Source organism: Neofelis nebulosa, chromosome 13, assembly GCF_028018385.1.
Source record: "Neofelis nebulosa isolate mNeoNeb1 chromosome 13, mNeoNeb1.pri, whole genome shotgun sequence".
Taxonomy (NCBI): Eukaryota; Metazoa; Chordata; class Mammalia; order Carnivora; family Felidae; genus Neofelis; species Neofelis nebulosa.
In genome coordinates, this window is record NC_080794.1 from 80,763,775 (window position 1) to 80,785,060 (window position 21,286).

Below are 21,286 nucleotides of genomic sequence, written 5' to 3' on the forward strand. Positions count from 1 at the left end.
AGTACCCTCTAGTTCCATCCACGTAGTTGCAAATGGCAAGATTTCATTCTTTTTGATCGCCGAGTAATACTCCATTGTATATATATACCACATCTTCTTTATCCATTTATCCATCGATGGACATTTGGGCTCTTTCCATCCTTTGGCTGTTGTCGATAGTGCTGCTATAAACATGGGGGTGCATGTGTCCCTTCGAAACAGCACGCCTGTATCCCTTGATCAATGCCTAGTACTGCCATTGCTGGGTCACAGGGTGGTTCTATTTTTAGTTTTTTGAGGAACCTCCATACTGTTTTCTAGAGTGGCTGCACCGGCTTGCATTCCCATATGGTTGAAATTTTTTACAGTGTGAATAAGTTCATATATCAGCAATATGTGCAATTATAACTAGCACTACAGAAAATAAACCACACTTTATTATTTTTTTAATGTTTATTTATTTTTGAGATAATGTGAGATTGTGACCTGAGCTAAAGTCAGATGCTTAACCGACTGGGCTACCCAGGTGCTCCAAACCACAATTTAAATGTAACAACTAGGGGCGACTTGGCTGGCTCAGCTGGCGAGCATGCGACTCTTGATCTCAGGATTGTGAGTTTGAGCCCCGTGTCGGGCTCTGTGCTGACAGCTCACAGCCTGGAACCTGCTTTGGATTCTGTGTCTTCCCTCTCTCTCTGCCCCTCCCCCAGTCTCACTCTGTCTCTCTTTCTCAAAAATAAATAAACATTAAAAAAAAATAGACTTGCTTAAAAATGAATTTTAATGATACTGAAGCGTGTAAAGGAAGCAGTAACAATAACCTCCTTAACCACCCTCATCCCTGTTCTGTATGGACTTTTAAAGCCTATTTGTACACGTCAGTTTTACCAGCGTGTGTATTGAGCAGACACCTCCTTTCTGATAGTACCCCAGTAATGTTCCCTTGTCCACCTGCATCCCCTGGGTAATTGCTTTCTGGGAGGTGGGCCCACGGTCAGCCTGACTCAGTCAGGGTGGCACCACTGTTCCTGTTGCCAGTGATTGGCTTAGGCATTGGCCTGTTTGTGCTCATTGGCAGTTTGGCCAGTGAGGGATGATGTGAGGGAAGTCTGCTGGGAAGCTTCCGGGAAAGATTTCCTGCTCTAATAAATGAGCGGAGATACAGGGCCCAACAGTCCCTCCGTGATTGTTGTGTGTGGATGTGACGTGCCGCTGCAGCTATGGCAAAACCATGAATGAACTGGCCTCAGGGCTGACCAGTGTGCTGAGGAAGGCAGAGCAAAAAGATGGAGAGAACTGGTACTGGTGCCACTGAATTAAGCAATTCCGGAACCATGCCGCTTCCAGACTTCTTGCTCTGAGACCTGAGTCAGTGATTTGTCATTTGCAGCAAAAGCCCATCTGGACACATGTATATATACACATTTAAAATTAAGTCAATGGAGGGCTATACCATGTATGCAATTCTGCAGCTGTTTTCACTTAATGTTCCATGGCTGTTATTTAACCGTTTATCTCTTGGTGGACCCTTAGCATCTAGTTTTTGCTATTGTAAAAACAAAAATTCCAGAAAACAACTTTTGTGTACTTTGGGACACTCAGTTGCTTTACAGAACAGATTTCTAGAGGCAGAATGACTGGATCAAACAGGATGCATTTAAACTTGATAACTACCACTTTGTTTTTCCCCAAAAGATCCCAACAGTTTATACCCTCAGCAACAGTGGGAGCCATGCCCATCTCCCCATGTATTCACCAATGCTGATGACATTTAGGATTCAATTTTTGCCTCTGTAAAGATGAAAGCTAGTTTTCTGTTTTAAAATTAGTATTTCTTTTTTTTTTCTAAGAGCTTTTATTTAAATTCCATTTAGTTAACATACAGCGTAATATTAGTTTCAGGGATACAATATGGCAACTCAACACTTCCATTCAATTCCAGGTACTCATCACAAGTGTCCTCCTTAGTCCCCATCACCTATTTAACCCATCCCTCCACCCATCTCCCCTCCGGTAACCACCAGTTTGTTTTCTACAGCTGAGAGTCTGTCTCTTGGTTTGCCTCTTTCTCTTTGATTATTAACAAAGTTGTAGCCTCATGTTTATTGACTATTTATATATTTTCTCTTGTGAATTTCCTCTGTATTGTGAATTTACTCTTCCTCTTACTGAATTTATAGCACTCTTATATAGTATTGGTTTAATGTTACAGGTCTGTTCCCCCACGTAGTCCTTTGTGTCTTTTTGTTTTGTTTTACCTTTGCTTACTTGTATTGTCATTGGGTAAAGAGGTTTTAAATTTTTATGTTGTCACGTTTGTCCATCTTTTTCTTTATGCCCTCTGGTTCTTACGCTTAGAAAGTCACGTCCCATCCTACAGTTATGGGAACATCACCCCGAATATTCTTCTAGCTTTTTTTATAACTTCAAAAAATATTTAGGTCATTAATGCATCTTATGATTTGTATATAATGAGATTTAGAGAGCTAAAGTAAGTTTTCCCCCACTATATAGATAGATAATTATCCCAGTACCATTTATAGAGTATTTTTTTATTTCTCCCAGAATGATATTGTTAATATTTTAGATTCCTCAGTGTGCATAGGTCTGTCTCTAAGCTGGCTGTCCCGTTCTATGGGTCATTCATCTGTTTCTCCATGAGTACTTCTGTCTTAATTGCTGCAGATTTAGGGTATGTTTTGCTTTCCAATGGGACAAGTCCTCCTTTATTATTAGTCTTCAAAACTTTTTCCATATACTTACCTTCTAGAGGAACTTCAGAATTAACTTGTCAAAGTCCACAGAAAGATCCTGATCAAATGTTGATTGGGATTGTTGAGTGTTTAATCTGGGGAGACTTGCCATCTTTATAATATTGAATCTCACTGTCTAGCACCATAGTGTGTCTTTCCATTTACTCAGATTTTCTTTTACGTGTTTAAGCAAAGTTTTATAGTGTCCATAAGTAGGTCTTGTATATTTTTTAAAACCTCTAAATATTTTTAATATTTGCGTTACAAAGGACCTTGTTTATTATTTTATTATAACCAATTCTAATTGGTTTTTTAATTGGTTTTTACCAATTTATTCTAATTGGTCATTGCAGATACATAGTACATTAAACAACTATTAATGCTACCTAAATATAACAAGTGAAAATCTAACTTTATAGGGGAAAAAAATTGATGCCTGAGTGGATAAATTTCTAAGTATGGCTATCAAATATTTCTAAAACAATTTCAAATAAACTGATTCAAAACCACATTGAGCTTAGCATCTGATTAAACTGAATTTGTGTTTCCTTAACTTTCACAGGTTATTATTAACTTGGTGGACCAGGCAGGCAGGGAGAAAATTATTGGCGATGCTTACCTGAAACAAGTGTTACTCTTCAACAGCTCACACCTCACTTATGTCTCATTTGACTTCCATGAGCACTGGTAAGAGGGCTTCCTGATGGGAGTTTTGATCAGTTCCGGTGTTTGTGGTACACGCTCCCACAGCAAGCTGAGCTCTCCTCTTCCTTACGGGGAAGAACACTTTTCTTCTTCTCATTGTTAACTTAGTTTTAATTTTCATATGAGCTAACTTTGGCTAAAAATTTAATTGTTCCTGAAATATTTTGTCTTTCCCAAAACAACATGGCGATGGAGAGTTCCATTTTTCCTTTTATCACTCGAAGAACTTCTGGAGCTTTTCCTTTCAGCTTGAGTCCAAGCCTAGCAGAAGTAATCGAGTCCCCTTACTTAAAAATCATTCTGCTGGCTCATCTTCATGCTCTGTTAATAATACTTCTTTCTCTATGGATAAGCTTCACTAGAGTTTGCTCTGGAAAAACAACAGTCACTGGATCATTTTGATGGTAATTTTAACTTGTGTGTGTTCTGAAAGCTAGCTTCTTTTGTCCTAATCCTGGCTCTGATGTGGGTTCGTTTACCTAAGTTTTGAAAATTTGGTGGGGGAAAGAAGCTTCTGATAGCTTTGATATGTTTCAATGTGTTCTTAAATATATTTTCTTTCACAATGGAGATTAATTACAAACATGTATATAAATTGCCTATAGGGGCGCCTGGGTGGCGCAGTCGGTTAAGCGTCCAACTTCAGCCAGGTCACGATCTCACGGTCCGTGAGTTCGAGCCCCGCGTCAGGCTCTGGACCGATGGCTCGGAGCCTGGAGCCTGTTTCCGATTCTGTGTCTCCCTCTCTCTCTGCCCCTCCCCCGTTCATGCTCTGTCTCTCTCTGTCCCAAAAATAAATAAAAAACGTTGAAAAAAAAAATTTTTTTAATTGCCTATATAATTTATAGTAGAGTTAACCTCACGTACTTACAGCAATAGTTTTCTTTAATTTTTCCAAGCTACTTTAAATACTGTGACTTAAGCTAAAAAATCTGTTATTAGGTTTAACCTATTATTAAACTTTTTTTTTTCTTTTGGCATGTGTTTTAGCCGAGGAATGAAGTTTGAGAATGTTCAAACACTAACGGATGCCATTTATGACATTATTCTTGACATGAAGTGGTGTTGGTAGGTATCTCCTAAGAAGTCAATTTGACAAACTGTTGGTCTGTGAAATCAGATGTATTTGTCTGGTAGTGCTAAGCACTAAAATAGTAGCAGCAAGCTGAAAAAGCGTGTTCGTTTTTCTTATTTTGCTTCCTGATTCCCAGTCTCCTTTTTGAGAGTGTCAGTCACTAGGCAGCATTAGCTTTGAAAAGGGAAGAGGTGTCAGATGGTCAGGCAAGATGAAGCGAAATGCTCTAGGACCGTTGTTTAATTCCATCTAATGCTCCATGGTCTATATTTCCTCTTCCTCTTCTTCTCACCATCCCTTCATCTAAGGGAAGGAAGCCTTAGAGGTACTCGGTCTCAGCTTGCAGGTAGTTCAAAATTAGAAGGAAGATGATTCTCAGACTGCAGGAGGGAGGTGTAGGAAGAAGAAATTGGCTTAAATGCTAGGGAAGAACCTTCAATTGGATTCGAAAGGCCAGAGGTGGACAGAGAAATTAGACGCACAAGGCATGCTGCATGCCTTCTCACTGAGTGGTAAAGTGACTTTGTTCAAGCTCCATGCGTTCAGATGCATTTCTACTTGGAGTCAAAAAGGAGGGACAGGATGGTGTTTTAAAGTGGCTTCTGGCTTTTATATATATTTAAATATATATATACAGCTGCTCTGAATATAATATATATATATATATTTTTTTAAATATATATATATATATTTAAATATATATATATATATATTTAAATATATATATATATTTAAATATCATAATTTGGGGTTGTGTCACCTCTGCCTCGTAGTTGTGAAACTTGAGCAAGTCACTGTACCTCAGTTTTGTTTTTGTTTTTTCCCCAAATGGGAATAACCACATCTGTTTTACCAAGTTACTATGTAAATTAACAGCGTCTTCAAAGTACTCAGTCATGCCCATCACATAATGATATGTCAAACAATGGATAACCAGTGCTATTGTTGTTATTCTACTCTAAGGAATTGTGGTTTTTGAAAAACTTGCTGAAGTATTTCATATTGTAACATAATCCCATACTATTTTTGAAAAGGGTGGATCAAGCTGGAGTAATATGTAAACAAGAAGGGATTTTTCGTGTCAATTGCATGGACTGCCTGGATCGCACGAACGTGGTCCAAGCCGCCATTGCGCGAGTGGTCATGGAACAGCAGGTAATTGGTGGTCCCTCGGATTTATAAGTATTCATTTCTAACTTTTCTTCCCCACATGTAAACAAGTAACTAAAATCTTTGTTCTGTAGACAATTTACAGCATATGAACAACCTTGTTACATTCAAACCTGACGAGTACAACCTTTACTAGAAATAAGTGGAATTAGGGGCATTTTCTTAAGTACTCAATTCAAAAATGCGAGACCCCCGCATTTCAGCGTCGATTGGGTGGCAATTTGTGGTCATACGCCTTTTTTCTCTCAGCTCCAAACCCTGCCTTGTGCACATGGGGCTGGGAGTTTGCCACACTTTCTGCACAGCCCGAGCTCTGTGTTGGTCTCTGCCAGTAGGAGGTGCCAGAGGAAGACCAGGAGACTGGAGGAAGGAGAAGGAACAGGCTTCTTCACCTGTGTTATGGTCCTGTTGGCAGCGCCCTCTCCAGCCATTGGCTCCTTTGGCACCACAGGACCAGCCTCTACCCTCCACGCCCCAGTTGGTTGCAGCTGCACTGTGCAGTCCTTACGCCTGTCACTCGGTGTCCTTCTTTAGATCTTTGAACGCCGCAGCACCTGAGTAGTGAGTTCTCAAGGTGGAAATTCTTAGCATGGTTTCAGGGCTTTTTTGATAGAGCATAGTGACTGTTTGAGATTGTGAGTCTGTTCCTTCTAATGTTACACTAAAGCTGCCAGATTTTGAGTCCAAGCACTGGCTCTGTCTACCACACATGAGGTTTGACCCCATGTGAAGAACTCAGCTTCTCGAAACTTCTGTCTCTTCATCCTTAAAATGGATGTAATAAGAGTATTGATTGCATAGGGTTGTTATGAGGAGTAAAGGAAATAATTTATATAAAAAATCTCTTAGGGGCGCCTGGGTGGCGCAGTCGGTTAAGTGTCCGACTTCAGCCAGGTCACGATCTCGCGGTCCGTGAGTTCGAGCCCCGCGTCAGGCTCTGGGCTGATGGCTCGGAGCCTGGAGCCTGTTTCCGATTCTGTGTCTCCCTCTCTCTCTGCCCCTCCCCCGTTCATGCTCTGTCTCTCTCTGTCCCAAAAATAAATAAAAAAACGTTGAAAAAAAAAAATTTAAAAAATCTCTTAGAACCCCAGCGCAGAGCTCACCTTTATTGGGCACATACTGCTGTGTTACCGTTAGTGTTATTGTTGTCTCAGTAGGCTTTTTTGATAGTTTGACTTCATAGGCAAATTAAAAACACGGACAAAATATAAGAGCCTACACATTAAAAATTACACCAAAGCAGTATAAATATTTCCTTCTATTCATTCATGTGTAACAGTTCGTAAAACTCTCTCCCAACTGTGCTTTTTTTGGGGGAAAGTCTGAAAACACCATTACTTTTATTTGAGGATCCTAAACTGTTTATGAACATGCTTCCTTTTTCTGCAGTATGTATTTTATGCTATGGTTTCCTGGCATATATGTAGCTAATCCACCAATGTGTTAATTTCAGCTAAAAAAATTAGGTGTGATGCCCCCGGAACAGCCACTGCCAGTGAAATGCAATCGGATCTATCAGATAATGTGGGCCAACAACGGAGACTCCATTAGCAGACAATATGCTGGGACAGCTGCTCTGAAGGTAAGTAAGTGCAGCATGCTTTTGTGGATCATTCTGGGGGAGATAGGACGTGGTTGAAAACTGACTCTGCTTTTGAGAGGAAGATATGTGGGCTACAGATGGTAGTGTACGTAGCTGACTCCTTTCAGGAATGTTTGGCTAAGGTGGGAATCACACATTCACATCCTGCTGAGGCCAGGTAATGTGACCGCCCATTAGATTAAAGGGGGAGATGGGTATGACCCTAAGGAAAAGCATATCTTGTCTCAGGAGGGGACTGTTCTGCTTCCTTTTGGGACAGAGGCCCGGGGTTGCTAGATTTTCCAGTTTTTCACGGGAGTTTGGAAATGAGGAATTTCATGTAAAATAGTTGTTTTTTTAAAACTTTATACAGATAAAATGTGTCCGTTGACAGGACTCAGTCCCTAGTATGATGATTGGCCTCCACTGAATTTGAATCCCCAATCCTGCGTCTTACTAGCTCTGCAACCTTGGACAAGTCACTTAACCTCTCTGTGTCTGTCTCTTCATTGTAAAACAGGATAATACTAGGCACACTTCAAAAGATTGTCATGAGAGGGTCGCCTGGGTGGCTGAGTCGGTTGAGCCCCGACTTCAGCTTAGGTCATGATCTTGTTCCGGTCATGATCTCGCAGCCTATGGGTTTCAGCCCTGTGTCGGGCTCTGTGCTGACAGCTCAGAGCCCAGAGCCTGCTTCACATCCTATGTCTTCTTCTCTCTCTGCTCCTCCCCTTCTTGTGTGCTCTCTCTCTCTCTCTCTCTCTCTCTCTCTCTCTCTCTCTCTCTCTCTCTCTCTTAAAATAAGCATAAAAAGGGGCACCTGGGTGGCTCAGTCGGTTAAGCGTCCGACTTGGGCCCAGGTCATGATCTCACAGTTGGTGGGTTTGAGTCCCGCATCGGGCTCTGTGCTGATGGCCCAGAGCCTGCAGCCTGCTTTGGATTCTGTGTCTCCTTCTCTCTCTCTGCCCCTCCCCCGCTCATGCTCTGTCTCTCTCTCCTTCAAAAATAAACGTTAAAAAAAAAAAAAAAATTAAAAAAACATAAATTAAAAAAAAAAGATTGTCATGGGATTATATGCATTAGTGCCTGTGGGGGCCATTCCTGGCACATAGTAAATGCTGAAGAAATATTTTATTATCTTTTCGTGGTTGTTATGAATAAGTCTTTGGAGGATCCTACAGAGCCATTCTTCACAGAATTTAATTTACATGTAAATTATAGTTACTGGTCACTAAATGCTCCCTCTGTGGGCAATAGGAAGTGGTTGAATTAGTTTTATGTTAATTTTCCTTTAAGGTAATAGTTCATCTCAGGATATTTCTTATAAAAAAACTGTCAAGGTCTCAACAGGCATCAGTCCATCTTTGGTTGAGTGATAAATCTCAAAAAGCTTTTTATTAATTAAAGAAATTGAACTTTAGAAGTCCTTGTACAAGTTCTTGTTTAAAGAGAAATACTTTGGGGCGCCTGGGTGGCTTGGTCGGTTAAGCGTCCAACTTTGGGACTTCGGCTCAGGTCATGATCTCACGGCCCAGGCCCATGAGTTCGAGCCCCGCGTCGGGCTCTGTGCTGACCGCTCAGAGCCTGCAGCCTGTTTCAGATTCTGTGTCTCCCTCTGTCTCTGCCCCTCCCCTGTTCATGCTCTGTCTCTCTCTGTCTCAAAAATAAATAAACGTTGAAAAAAAATTTTTTAAAAATAAAAAAATAAAATAAAGAGAAATACTTTGATGCACCCCACATCAGAACACCTAAATATATAGAGCAACGACTAATAGAATGAAAAGGAGAAATAACTTGCCTAAGTCATAGTACGGTAATAGTTGGCGACTTTAAATACCCCGTTCTCAACAATGGGTCATCTGGGCAGAAAATCAATAAGGAAACAGTGAAATGGACCCAACAGACATATATAGAACATTTCATCCAACAACAGCAGGATACACATTCTTCAGAAGCACACGTGGAACATTTTCTAGGACAGATCATATGTGAGGCTGCAAAACAAGTCTCAACAAGTTCAGAAAGGTAGAAATTATATCAGTGTCTTTTCTGACCACAGTGATATAAAACTAGGAAGCAATAATGGGAAAATTGGAAGATTCATAAATATGTAGAAATGAAACACACTCCTGAATAATGAGTGAGTCAAAGAAGAAATCAAAAGGGAAATATCTTAAATCAAGTGAAATTGGAAACACAACATATCAAACTTATGGGGTGCAGCAAAAGCAGTTCTAAAAGGAAAGTTTATAGCTATAAATGCCTACGTTAAGAAAAAAGAAAGATCTTAAACAATCTCACTTTATACCTCAAAGAACTAGAAAAAGAAGAAGAAAGTAAGCCCAAAGTTAGCAGAAGGAAGGAAATAATAAAGATTAGAACAGAAATATTTGAAATAGAGAAGAGAAAAACAATAGAAAAGATCAGCAAAACTAAGAGCTGGTTTTCTGGAGATAAACAAAATTGACCTTTGGCTAGACTAATCAAGAAAAAAGACTCAATTTTAAATGAAGAGACGTTTCAACTGATACCACAGAAATACATACAATCACAGGTGACTACTCTGAAGTTATATGCCAACAAATTGGACAATTTAGAAGAAATGGATAAATTTCTACAAACATACAACCTACCAAGACTGAATTATGAAGAAATAAAAAATCTGAGCAGACCAATGAGTAAGAAATTGAATCAGTAAGCCAAAGCTTACTAAAAAAGAAAAGCCCCAGACCAAATGATTTTACTGATGAATTCTACCAAACATTTTAAAGAAGAATTAATGCTATTCCTCCTCAAGTTCCTCCAAAAAATAGAAGGGAGGGAACACTCTGAAATTCATTTTATGAGGTCATGATACCAAAGCCAAGACAGTCCAAGAAAAGCAAATTACAGGCAAATATCCCTGATGAATATGGCTGCAAAAATTCTCAACAAAATACTGAATTCAACAGCACATTGAAAAGATTGTACATCATGATCAAGTGGGATTTATCCCTAGGCTACAAGGATGGTTCAACATATGCAAATCAATAAATGTGATATGTCACATTAATAGATTGAAAGATAAAAATCGTATAATCGTTTCAGTAGATGCAGAAAAAGCATGTGATAAAATTCAACATCCTTTTATGATAAAAACTGAACAAATTGGGTATAGAAGGAATGTAACAACATAATAGAGGCTACATATGACATATCCACAGCTAACAGCATATTCAGTGGTGAAAGGTTAAACACTTTCCTCTAAGATCAGGAGCAAGACAAGAGTGCCCACTCACCATTGCTATTCATGATAGTACTGGAAGTTCTACCCAGAGCAATCAGGCAAGAGAAAGAAATAGCCTTCAGATCAGAAAGGAAGAAGTAAAATTGTCTGCAGATGACATGATGTTATCCATAAAAAAATCGTAAAGACTCCACCAGAAAACTGTTAGAACTAATAAATGAATTCAATAAAGTTACATGATACAAAGTCAACACATGAAAATCTGTTGCATTTCTATATACTAACAATATCTGAAAAAGAAATAAAACAATTCTATTGGCAGTAGCATCAAAAACAGTAAAATACTTAGGAATAAATATAACCAAGAAGGTAAGAGACCTATACAGTGAAAATTGTTAAGACATCAAGGAAAGAGACCCAAAATGAAAAATATCCTGTGTTCATACATCAGAAAAATTAATATTGTTAAAATTTTCATACTACCCAAAGCTGTCTATAGGTTCAATGCAATCCCTATGAAAATTATAAGGGCGGGGCGCCTGGGTGGCTTAGTTGGCTAAGCATCTGACTCTTGGTTTCAACTCAGGTCATGATCTTGTGGTTCATGAGTTTGAGCCCCGTGTCAGGCTCTGTGCTGACAGTGTGGAGCCTGCTTGGGATTCTCTTTCATTCTCTTTCTCTCTCTGTCTCTCCCTGCCCCTCCCTCTTTCTCTCAAAATAAATAAATAAACTTAGAGAAGAAAATTCTAATGACATTTTTCACAGAACTAGAAAAAATCCTAAAATTCATATGGAACTACAAGACCCCTTAACAGCCAAAGCAGTTCTGAAAAAGAACAAAGCTGGAGCAAAACAAAGCTGGAACAAAGCTGGAGCAAAAAGAATTTCCAATAGGGAAAGGATAGCCTCTTCAATAAATAGTGATGGGAAGATCAGATATTCACCATGTAAAAGAATTAAGTTGGACCCCTGTGTTACACCACTCACAAAAATTAAACTGAAATGTATTAAAGACTTAAATGCAAGACCTGAGCTTTTACAGTTTGCTCCTACAAGAAAACATAGAGGAAACCTCTGAGACATGGCCTCAACAGTGATTATTTGGGTGTGACACCAAAAGCATAGTGAGAAGAGTAAAAATAAACAAGTGGGACTACCATCAAATGACAGAGCTGCAGCACAGCAAAAGAAACAACAGAACAAAAAGACAACCTACAGAATGGGAGAAAATATTTACAAACCATATACTTGATAAGGGGCTAATATCCAAAATATATAAGGAACTCTTATAGCTCAGTAGCAAAAAAACAATCTGAGTGAAAAAATGGGCAAAACACCTGAACATTTTTCCAAATAAGACCTACAAATGGCCCAGAGGTATATGAAAAGGTGCTCAACGTCTGATAATCAGTAATTAGCAGAGAAATGCCAATCCAGACACAATAAGCTAACCACCTCATACCTGTTAGGATGGCTGTCATCAAAGACCAGAGATAACAAGTATTGACAAGGATGTGGAAAAATAGATGTCATCGGTGGGATGTAAATTGGCACAGGCATTATGGAAAACAGTAAGGAAGGTCCCTGAAAAATGAAAATGGAATGGCCATATGATCTAGCAATCCCATTTATAGGTATATATGGAAATGAAATCAGTGTCTCAGAGATAGCTGCCCTTCCACGTTCACTGAAGATAAACAGCCAAGACGTGGAAACAACTTCAGTGTCCGGTGGTGGATGAATGTGGAGTGAGTGACTGGATGTGTGTGTGTGTGTGTGTGTGTGTGTGTGTGTGTGTGTGTGTGGTGGGCTATTATTCAGCCATAAAAAAGAAGGAAATGCTGCCTTTGCAACAACATGGGTGAACCTTGAGGGCATTGTGTTACGAAGTAAGCCAGACAGAGAAAGACAATGATCTCACTATGATCTCACTTGTGTGTAGAATCTAAAAAAGTCAAACTTGAAAGCAAGAGTTGATTGGTGGTTACCAGGGGAAGGGGAAAATGGAGCGATGTTGGTCAAAGCATATAAACTTCCAGTTACAAGATGAACAAGTTCTGGGATCTCCTGTGCAGCATGGTGACCATAGTTAAAAACATGTGTTGCATCCTTGAAATTTGCTAAGAGAGAAGATCTTAAATGTTCTCACCACACACACACACACGCGCGCGCGCGCGCACGCACGGACTGTGTGAGGTGATATGTTAACTGACCTTAATACAATCATTTCATAATATATATGTAGGTCACATCATCACATTATACACCTTAAAGTCACACAGTGCTGGGGCGCCTGGGTGGCTCAGTCGGTTAAGCGTCCGACTTCGGCTCAGGTCACGATCTCGTGGTCCGTGAGTTCGAGCCCCGCGTCGGGCTCTGGGCTGATGGCTCAGAGCCTGGAGCCTGCTTCCGATTCTGTGTCTCCCTCTCTCTCTGCCCCTCCCCCGTTCATGCTCTGTCTCTCTCTGTCTCAAAAATAAATAAACGTTAAAAAAAAATTAAAAAAAAAAAAAAGTCACACAGTGCTACTACCATTTATATCTTGTCAATTATATCTCAGTGAAGCAGGGAGGAAAAGGAGAAATACTTTTTTCCTTGATATTACACTTCTTTGGACTCAGCATTTACGTCTTTCTCTTCGTAATAGATTCTTATTGCTAAATATTTCCTATAATAATTTCACTAATTAGCAGTTGCTAAATATTTCCTATGAATAACTTCACTAATTAGCAATATGTTCTTCCTAAGCCATCAGTGTTAGGACTGCTTTTGAAATCTCCTTGGATGGAAAGAGTAGGATTATGATGGGGAAAAACAAAAAAGACGACAGTGCTTTCCTTTTGTTTAAGTTTAAATCACTGCCCTCCAGGGCCTTGCTCTGACACCTCTCTTGAAAACAAGAGAAAACAATTTAGCTCTTCATTAAATCATTCTACAGAAATTGGAATGGGCAGCAAGATACAGAAAAATACAGAAATCTCTTTCTCTCTGGACACAAACATCCACATCCACCAGTTAAACACCATTGGAATAAACTCTAGCGAATGGTCCACATTTTCCCACATCAGAAATTTGTAGTTTTTGAGTATCCTACCAGGTTGAGGCTTGAGATCTTTTTGTTTGTTATGTAGTAAGTTTTGACCTGTAAATTTTAGAAATTCTACAGGTTGCTAAGAATGGATTTAGTTTAAAGCACCTTCTAACTGAAGACTTAATGCCACGCATAGCATTTCAATTATTTGATGTGCTTGTGTCACAGCCTAATATTAGTAGGTATTTTAATTTAACAGCACTATTTAGAAATTATAAAAGCCTATAGAATTTTGGTCTTGTATTGAAAGCCCACATTGACTTTGGGAAAATTCTTACATTTGAATCAATTGTCAGAATGACTTTTTCCTCAACAGGGTGACTTTACAAGGACCGGAGAAAGGAAGTTAGCTGGAGTTATGAAAGATGGTGTGAACTCGGCAAATCGGTATTACCTGAATCGATTTAAGGATGCTTATAGGCAAGCTGTTATAGGTAAGGAACATAAATGGCTTTCTTTCTTTAAAATTTGTTATTCCTCCCTGACTAGTGTTTTGCAGAAACCAACTTCATTAACACAGTGTATGTTTTATAATATACTTACTTGTGTTTCTATATTGAGCATCTTACCCAAGAAATCAAATTCAAATTTTTTCAAGACTAGACTTTGACAGATTTTTTTAGGCTGAAGCACAAAAGCAACCACTCATTTCCATGTGTATTTGTCAGTTTGCTATTCATGTAACAGAAGGCAGAGTTGAGGTTCCTGGAGTATGGAATAAGGTACCCTAAAATTTCATCAACTGAAAACTCCATGTTCTATTTGTTTTTCCATTACTCAAGGCTGAGAGATGTGATGAGATGTCTTTCTTGCCCTGTATGACATTTGTCATATGTTCTTGCTGTGGACAACACACCATCCTTTCCTGTAAGCATGAATGAACATGATGTTAGGGTATCTTATTTAGAGATTATCCTAACCAGTTCTCACCACGATTTAGAAGAGGAAATGGAGGTAGATTGCCCAGTGGAATTCATACAGTGGCACGTTTTTAATTTAATTTTCATGAAAGTATTACCTCATAGGATTAAAGTAAATGTAGAAGGTTCTGGGTTAGAACCAAAGTAACAACTTGTCCTATGGTCTCTGAGAAATTTTTTTGCTTTTTAGTTTATTTTGAGAGAAAGAGTGCATGCTTTAGAACAGGGGAGGGGCAGAGAGAGAGAGAGAATCTCAAGCAGGCTCTGCATTGTCAACGCAGATCCAGACGTGGGGCTCGATCCCACAAACCGTTAGATCATGACCTGAGCCGAAATCAAGAGTCTGACACCCAACCAGTTGAGCCACCCAGGCATCCCTCTGAGAATATTTTTGAAATTCTATTGTTTAATCTGATTATTTGCCATACATGCAATGGTAAGGCCTATACACTGGTCAGTTAGGTATTTGAGAAGTCTGGTATAAAAAAGTTTGGTTTTGGCCATAGGTAGGGTGTGCGTTGACCGGAAAATTGGATTTGAGCAGTTTATTCAAGAAAAAATAAGACACTTTTCCTCCATTGGTTGATCTAGCAGCTCAGTTAAGTCATTGAGGACCCAGACTCTGTCCCTCTCTCAGTTTGACCATCCATTGCGTCCGCTTCACCCTAATCTTGAAACTGGATTTCTTTAAAGGTGAGAGAAGGCGTGAGGCCACAGCAGTCTGGGCTTACTGCTTCCCCTTGTAAGGCCAGTGGGCAGCAGCTCTCTCCCAGAAGCTGCTAGGCTCACTGTCCTGAACACCTGTAAAGAATGGATTACAGTGCTGTGTGAAGGCTTGAGCTATATGGCACACCACAAAGAAGTTAGCTGGTCTGTTCAGTTCCTTTGCCCATTTTAAAATTGGTTTGTTTTTTTGTTACTGATTCGTAGGAATTCTTTGTACGTTCTGGATGTAAGTCCCTATCAGGTGATTTGTAAACACTCTCTCCCATTCTGTAGATTCTTTTCGGTTTCATGGCATTGCCTTTTGAGACACACAAGTTTTTAATCATGATGATGTCCACTTTGTCTAGTTTGCTGTTGTAGCTTGTGATTTTTGTGCCCTATCTGAATGAAACAAAAAGGCCTAATGCGGGGGGGCGCCTGTGTGGCTCGGTCGGTTAAGCATCCCACTCTTGATCTCACCTCAGGTCTTGATCTCAGAGTTCTAAGTTCAAGCCCCCTGTTGGGCTCCGTGCTGGGTGTGACTCCTACTTTAAAAAAACAAAAACCAGAAAAAAAGCACCTAATCCAAGATCACAAAGATTCATGCCTTTGTTTTCTTATGTGTTTTGTTTTAGGTCTTACACTGTCTTGTTTTTTTAAAATTATATTAGCAAATTAAGATGATGATAGATATTAACACTTTTTACTCTAGATTTGATGCAAGGCATTCCAGTGACAGAAGATCTTTATTCCATATTTACCAAGGAGAAAGAGCATGAAGCTTTGCATAAGGAGAATCAGAGAAGCCACCAGGAACTAATTAGCCAGCTGTTACAAAGTTATATGAAGTTACTGCTGCCTGATGATGAAAAGTTCCATGGGGGCTGGGCCCTCATTGACTGTGACCCCAGGTGAGTTGGAGTCACGTTCTGGTAACTAACGTGTTTCAATTTCTGATGTTGTTGTCATAATTAGCACTAGTGGCTGTCCATCAAGCTGTGGGCATGGATGCTTGGTGCATGGCAGTTTTCATATACCAGGGCTGGAAACTGAGGCAAGCTGACAGAGGCACTCACTTTGGGTGCAAAATTGAAGGGGCATTTAAAAAACTCAGCAATGAAGAGACATATTTTAATGCAATTTTTTTTTAAAAATCCATATTTGAGTTTTTAAAAACCCAAATTGTAGAATTACAGTTCACAGCTGCCTGCCCCCCCCCCCCCCCCACACACACACCCCAGAATCTAGGCTTATTGCTCTGTTGCCCACAACTGAGTGCAGCAAGAGGAGCAATGATGGCACTTATCTGGATTGTTTGGAAAGTATCCTGGCCTTTCACAAAATCAATCGGCCAACGAATGCTCAACATTTTTTAAACGAAAACCATCCAGTTTCAAGTTGTTCTTCAAAAGGAACAGCAGGATCTAAATTCATTCACAGATTGAGTGTTTGCTTTTACGCTAAAATCTAACATTATAATCTTCAATATTATGAATTAGAAACATTGCAGAAAATTCTAGACCAAGCTCTGAGGACAAATGGCTCTGTTTAGATTTTATTGCACTTTACCTTTCATGTGCTTTTAATAAAAGGCGTAAAACAAGCTTGAAAGAACAATTGAATGCAAGGTAATATTTATATGTATACTAAAATTAAAAACAATATTGACTGTAGGTTCATAGGGAATCCTTCCATGACTTTAATTTCCTGGATCATTTCACTTTGATAATCAATACTGTATGTGTGGATGCAGTTTTCAGACTCATAAAATAAGAGATGAGGTTTTTCTTACATACAAATTAACGGAAAACTTCTGGGTTCCCATGAGCCATTTGGTAAAAATTTTTGATTCATGTACCTTAGGTTTTTGTGTGTGTTTTTTAAATAACATTAGTTCAACTTAAGACAGCATCCCAAAAGAGGGAGATTCAGGAATAATTATGGGCAGCACACCTGCAGTTTGCTTGAATTTTAACTTTGTACTTCAGATTTGTAAAGGTGTTGTGATTGTCAATATCGTATTCCTTAGATCAAGTATTTTTATTTCTGCTTTGGAGATTATTGAAATAGGGAAAGACCAAAATGTTCTTTTTTTTTTTAATGTTTATTTATTTTTGAGGGACAGAGTGTGAGCAGGGGAGGGGTAGAGAGAGAGAGGGGGAGACACAGGCTCCAGGCTCCGAGCTGTCCACCCAGAGTCCAGTGTGGGGCTCGAAACCACGAACCGTGAGATCATGAGATCATGACCTGAGCTAAAGTCGGATGCTTAACCGACAGAGTCACCCAGGTGCCCCAAAATGTTCTTTTCTAAAGCTGACTACCATTTTGCAAGGTCACATTACACCTGATTTGATTTCCAATCCTGTAATTCTCACATAAAGTTGGTATCCTGGATGAGGAGTTTAAAAATATGTAAAGTGTGTTTGTGCTGTATTTAAAGCTTGCTGCACAGTTTGGGTAAGCACGCTTGTTAAGAGTCAGAAGGAGCCTCCTGCATTTAAGAAAAATGTGTATGAAAACACTCAAGGCTTTTTTCTGGCAACTGGGCTCACTGGCACAGCATAAATTACTGGTACCGTATGTACCAGAACAGAGCCGAAACAAGACTGCTCTCCTCTCCTGGGATCAGATCAGGTCTTTAAGAAAATTGCTGGGTGGTTAGATTCCCAAACCCGTAATAACTTTCCAGATGCCAATGCCTATCCCAGTTTTGTCCTTTCTTCATTCACATGATGAAATAGTTCTTTTTTTCTGATTTTTTTTTTAATTTTTTTTTTTTAACGTTTATTTATTTTTGAGACAGAGAGAGACAGAGCATGAATGGGGGGGGGGGTGTCAGAGAGAGGGAGACACAGAATCCGAAACAGGCTCCGGGCTCCGAGCCGTCGGCACAGGGGCCCGAGGCGGGGCTCGAACTCACGGACCGCGAGATCGTGACCTGAGCCAAAGTCGGCGCTCAACCGACTGAGCCACCCAGGCGCCCCTCTGATTTTTTTTTTGACCCCCTCCACCCCTTTCTGGTGCCCGATGATTGAACCCCTCGTTTTTCTTTAATCCTGCACTATACCGTTTGGCTTTCTGGTAACTGGGAGACGGTGATTGTGTTCTGCTCATCTTTGGTTGAAGCTCCTGAGGAAGAATGATTTACTCGGATGACCCATACTAGGCAGCGAGTGTCCCTGAATCCTTCCCTACCCATTCCTTTGTGTTAAGGATCTCTCTTCCCTCAGATTCCTCGGCTGTGGGCCTCTGGCTAAGTCTCCTAGTTTCCAACCTGTTCCTGGATTCCCTGCCTCTCTTCTTCACACGCCACCCCTGCGAGGTGTTTTGGCTTCTAATTCTTCCTTAGACGGTCTGTGGCTAAGTTTCAGTGTGATGAGAGGATCCCTTTGCCTACGTCACGTGCCGAAGCACATTCAGCCCCCCCCCCCCCCCCCCCCCCCGTCCTCATCCTCGGCTTCTTCCTCGTGGTCGTTGGTGGGCAAAAGAGGCCCATCAGAGGCAGAGTCACGGACGCAGTGAAACCTCGTGACCTCTGTGCCGTAGGACACAGGAAGATTCCGAAGATTGTCCTGTCAGCTTACATCTCATTGGCCGAGGTGTCGTCTTCTGTGTCTTGTTGGTTCTCACACGTAGCCAGTTCCTGACGGGAGAACGGCTCTGTGTGTTGCCTCTTCAGCACAGACACTGGACTTGGTCCGAGAAGAGACGGACAGGGAGCCCCACTGCTCCGCCGGGCACCAGGAGTGTCTGAGGAAGGGATGTATGGACTCTCAAGAGGAGGACAGGGTTGGGGGAGCAGAGGGGACACAGACTTGTGGGAATCTGCACGTGGTCTACCCGGTGACAGGGACAGACTGCTCAGGTTTGAGACTCTACTCTGGTCTGGGAAGGATCTCCTTTCCCTGAGGCTGACCAAACTGAAAGCGGTTGCATCTGATAACGGTTGAGGTGTTAGCTGCTTGCTAGGTTTTTTTCTTGCCCTTTGTGTTTCCCACTATTATTGTTTTACTAGAAACCGCCACCCTTGAAGCTGTGGGACAAGAGGACATGGATAGAATAGGTAGTGAAGCTGGTGCAGTGACTTCGAAGGTCATATTTTGGCTTGGTGGCTTGGGTAGAAGGCCGGGACCCGCCCATCAGGAGTCTTGGTATCTTTGAGGTGATGGGAGACACTTTGCCACCCTGCGGCTGGCCCCAGTGTCGGCCCCTATGGGGGGCATGGTTTGGAGCCTTACATTTGGGTTTTGGAGGAGCTGGAGCAGAAGCCATCGTTGTTTCAGATCAGTCTTCTCTTTTATTCCAGCGGTGATGCTTTTTCAGATACAGAATTACGACCATCTTCGGGTTCACTACATTCTCCTCTCAGGTGGATTATTCTCTGATGGGTCTCATGTGCCCACTTGAATTTCCAAAGTTAACTGTGTGTCTGCATCTCGATTACACACAGTTCTTTAGGATTCTCCTGCTTGTCAGCTCCTCTCTACTTTTTCTGGTGGTTGTCATTCTTTCTAATACTGCTAAAACTTCTTTAACTTCACTACTGGTATTTTTCCTCATTTGCAAAGATTAAAGATTTTTTTAGATGGCGGACCATTTTCCCTTGAAGGGGGATGTTTGGAAACTTGCTCTTTGGCTGACTTGCTACGGAACCTTTGTACAGTCTATCGACTAAGCCAGAGAGGTAAACCCAGAGCAGGTGGACCCTGATGGAGGACAGGGAGAGATATCTCCAGCAATGGCTGTGTGGGCTCAGATCCCCAGCCAGCCAGCCAGCCAGCCAGCCATGGGGCTTGGGGTCTTCAGCAGTTGATGCCTGCCTGCCTCCGCCATTCGCTCCATGTGTATATATTTTTAAAAACACCTTCTTTGAGATAGAGTTCATATACCATGTAATCCATCCATTTAAAGCATACAATTAAATGGCTTTTAGTATATCCATAGAATTGTGCGATTATCCCCATGGTGAATTTTAGACCATTTTCATTACAACAGAAGAAAGCCCTGCACCCACTAGCAATTACTCCCCATTCTCCTGTCCCTCTGCCCAGACAACCACTGGTCTACTTTTTGTCTCTATAGATGTCTCTGTTCTGGACATTGCATATAAATGGAATCATATAATAAGTGACTTTTATGACCACTTTTGTGACTGGTTTCATTCACTTAGCATCATGTTTTCATGGTTCGTGCATGCTGTGGACCATATCAGAACTTCATTCCTTTTTGTAGCTGAGTAGCATTCCGTTATATGGATATAGCATGTTTTGCTTACTTTCTTCCATGGATGGACATTTAGGTGGTTTCCACTTTCTGGCGGTTGTAAATAGTAACACTGAGAACAGTCCTGTACAAGTTTGGGTTTGAACATCAGTTTTTATTTTGGGTGCATATCTAGGAGTGAAAGTGCTGGGTCATGTGTAAATCTGTGTTTCACTGTTGAGAAACCATCAAGCTATTTTCCAGAGTGACTGTATCATTTGACATTCTCAACAGTGTATGAGGGTTCCAATTTTTCCACCTCACCAACATTTGTCCCCCCCCCCCCTTTTTTTTAATTACAGTCCTCCTAAGAGGTGTGAAGTAGTATCTGACTGTGGTTTTGATTTGCATTTCCCTACTGACAAAGGATTTTAAGGATTTTTCCTTGTACTTGTTGGCCATTTGTGTATCTTCCTTGGAAAAATGTCTGTTGAAATCTTTTGCCCATTTAAAAACAGCTCTGTGTCTTTTTGTTGTTGAGCTACTGTGTTTTGGTAAATAAACTTTTACAGGGCCGGGGATGGAGTGAGGCAAGTGAGACAAGGTTGTACAAGTGCAGGGTCAGATCCTGTCGTTATTTCAAATGTTGGTTGGTGTTTTGTTCATGATATTTTGGCGTTAGGATTTTTTTTTTTTTAAATACTGCACTAAAAAATTAATGGCTGGGTGTTTTTGATGTCGGTTAAATTTTGCGCCAGAGGCTCGCCGCAATGCGGTCCCGGTCACTTAACTCTGGCAGGAAAACAGTTTGGGCCGCAGTTGACAAATGCGCAGCCCTGCCACCGCAGGAACGACCCGCTCCCCGCGCTGTTCCACCC

General features: G+C 40.8%; 1 protein-coding gene across 1 annotated transcript in view; it reads left to right on the forward strand.

The window, feature by feature from the left end:
• INPP5F (inositol polyphosphate-5-phosphatase F) overlaps positions 1 to 21,286 on the forward strand; it is a 90,553-nt gene that overhangs the window by 58,939 nt on the left and 10,328 nt on the right. Inside the window, exons 10-15 of the mRNA XM_058697947.1 lie at positions 3,295 to 3,419; positions 4,428 to 4,505; positions 5,547 to 5,667; positions 7,136 to 7,264; positions 13,898 to 14,015; positions 15,919 to 16,117. Of these exons, the coding sequence (XP_058553930.1) occupies positions 3,295 to 3,419; positions 4,428 to 4,505; positions 5,547 to 5,667; positions 7,136 to 7,264; positions 13,898 to 14,015; positions 15,919 to 16,117 (770 nt within the window). The remainder of the gene's footprint in view (positions 1 to 3,294; positions 3,420 to 4,427; positions 4,506 to 5,546; positions 5,668 to 7,135; positions 7,265 to 13,897; positions 14,016 to 15,918; positions 16,118 to 21,286) is intronic.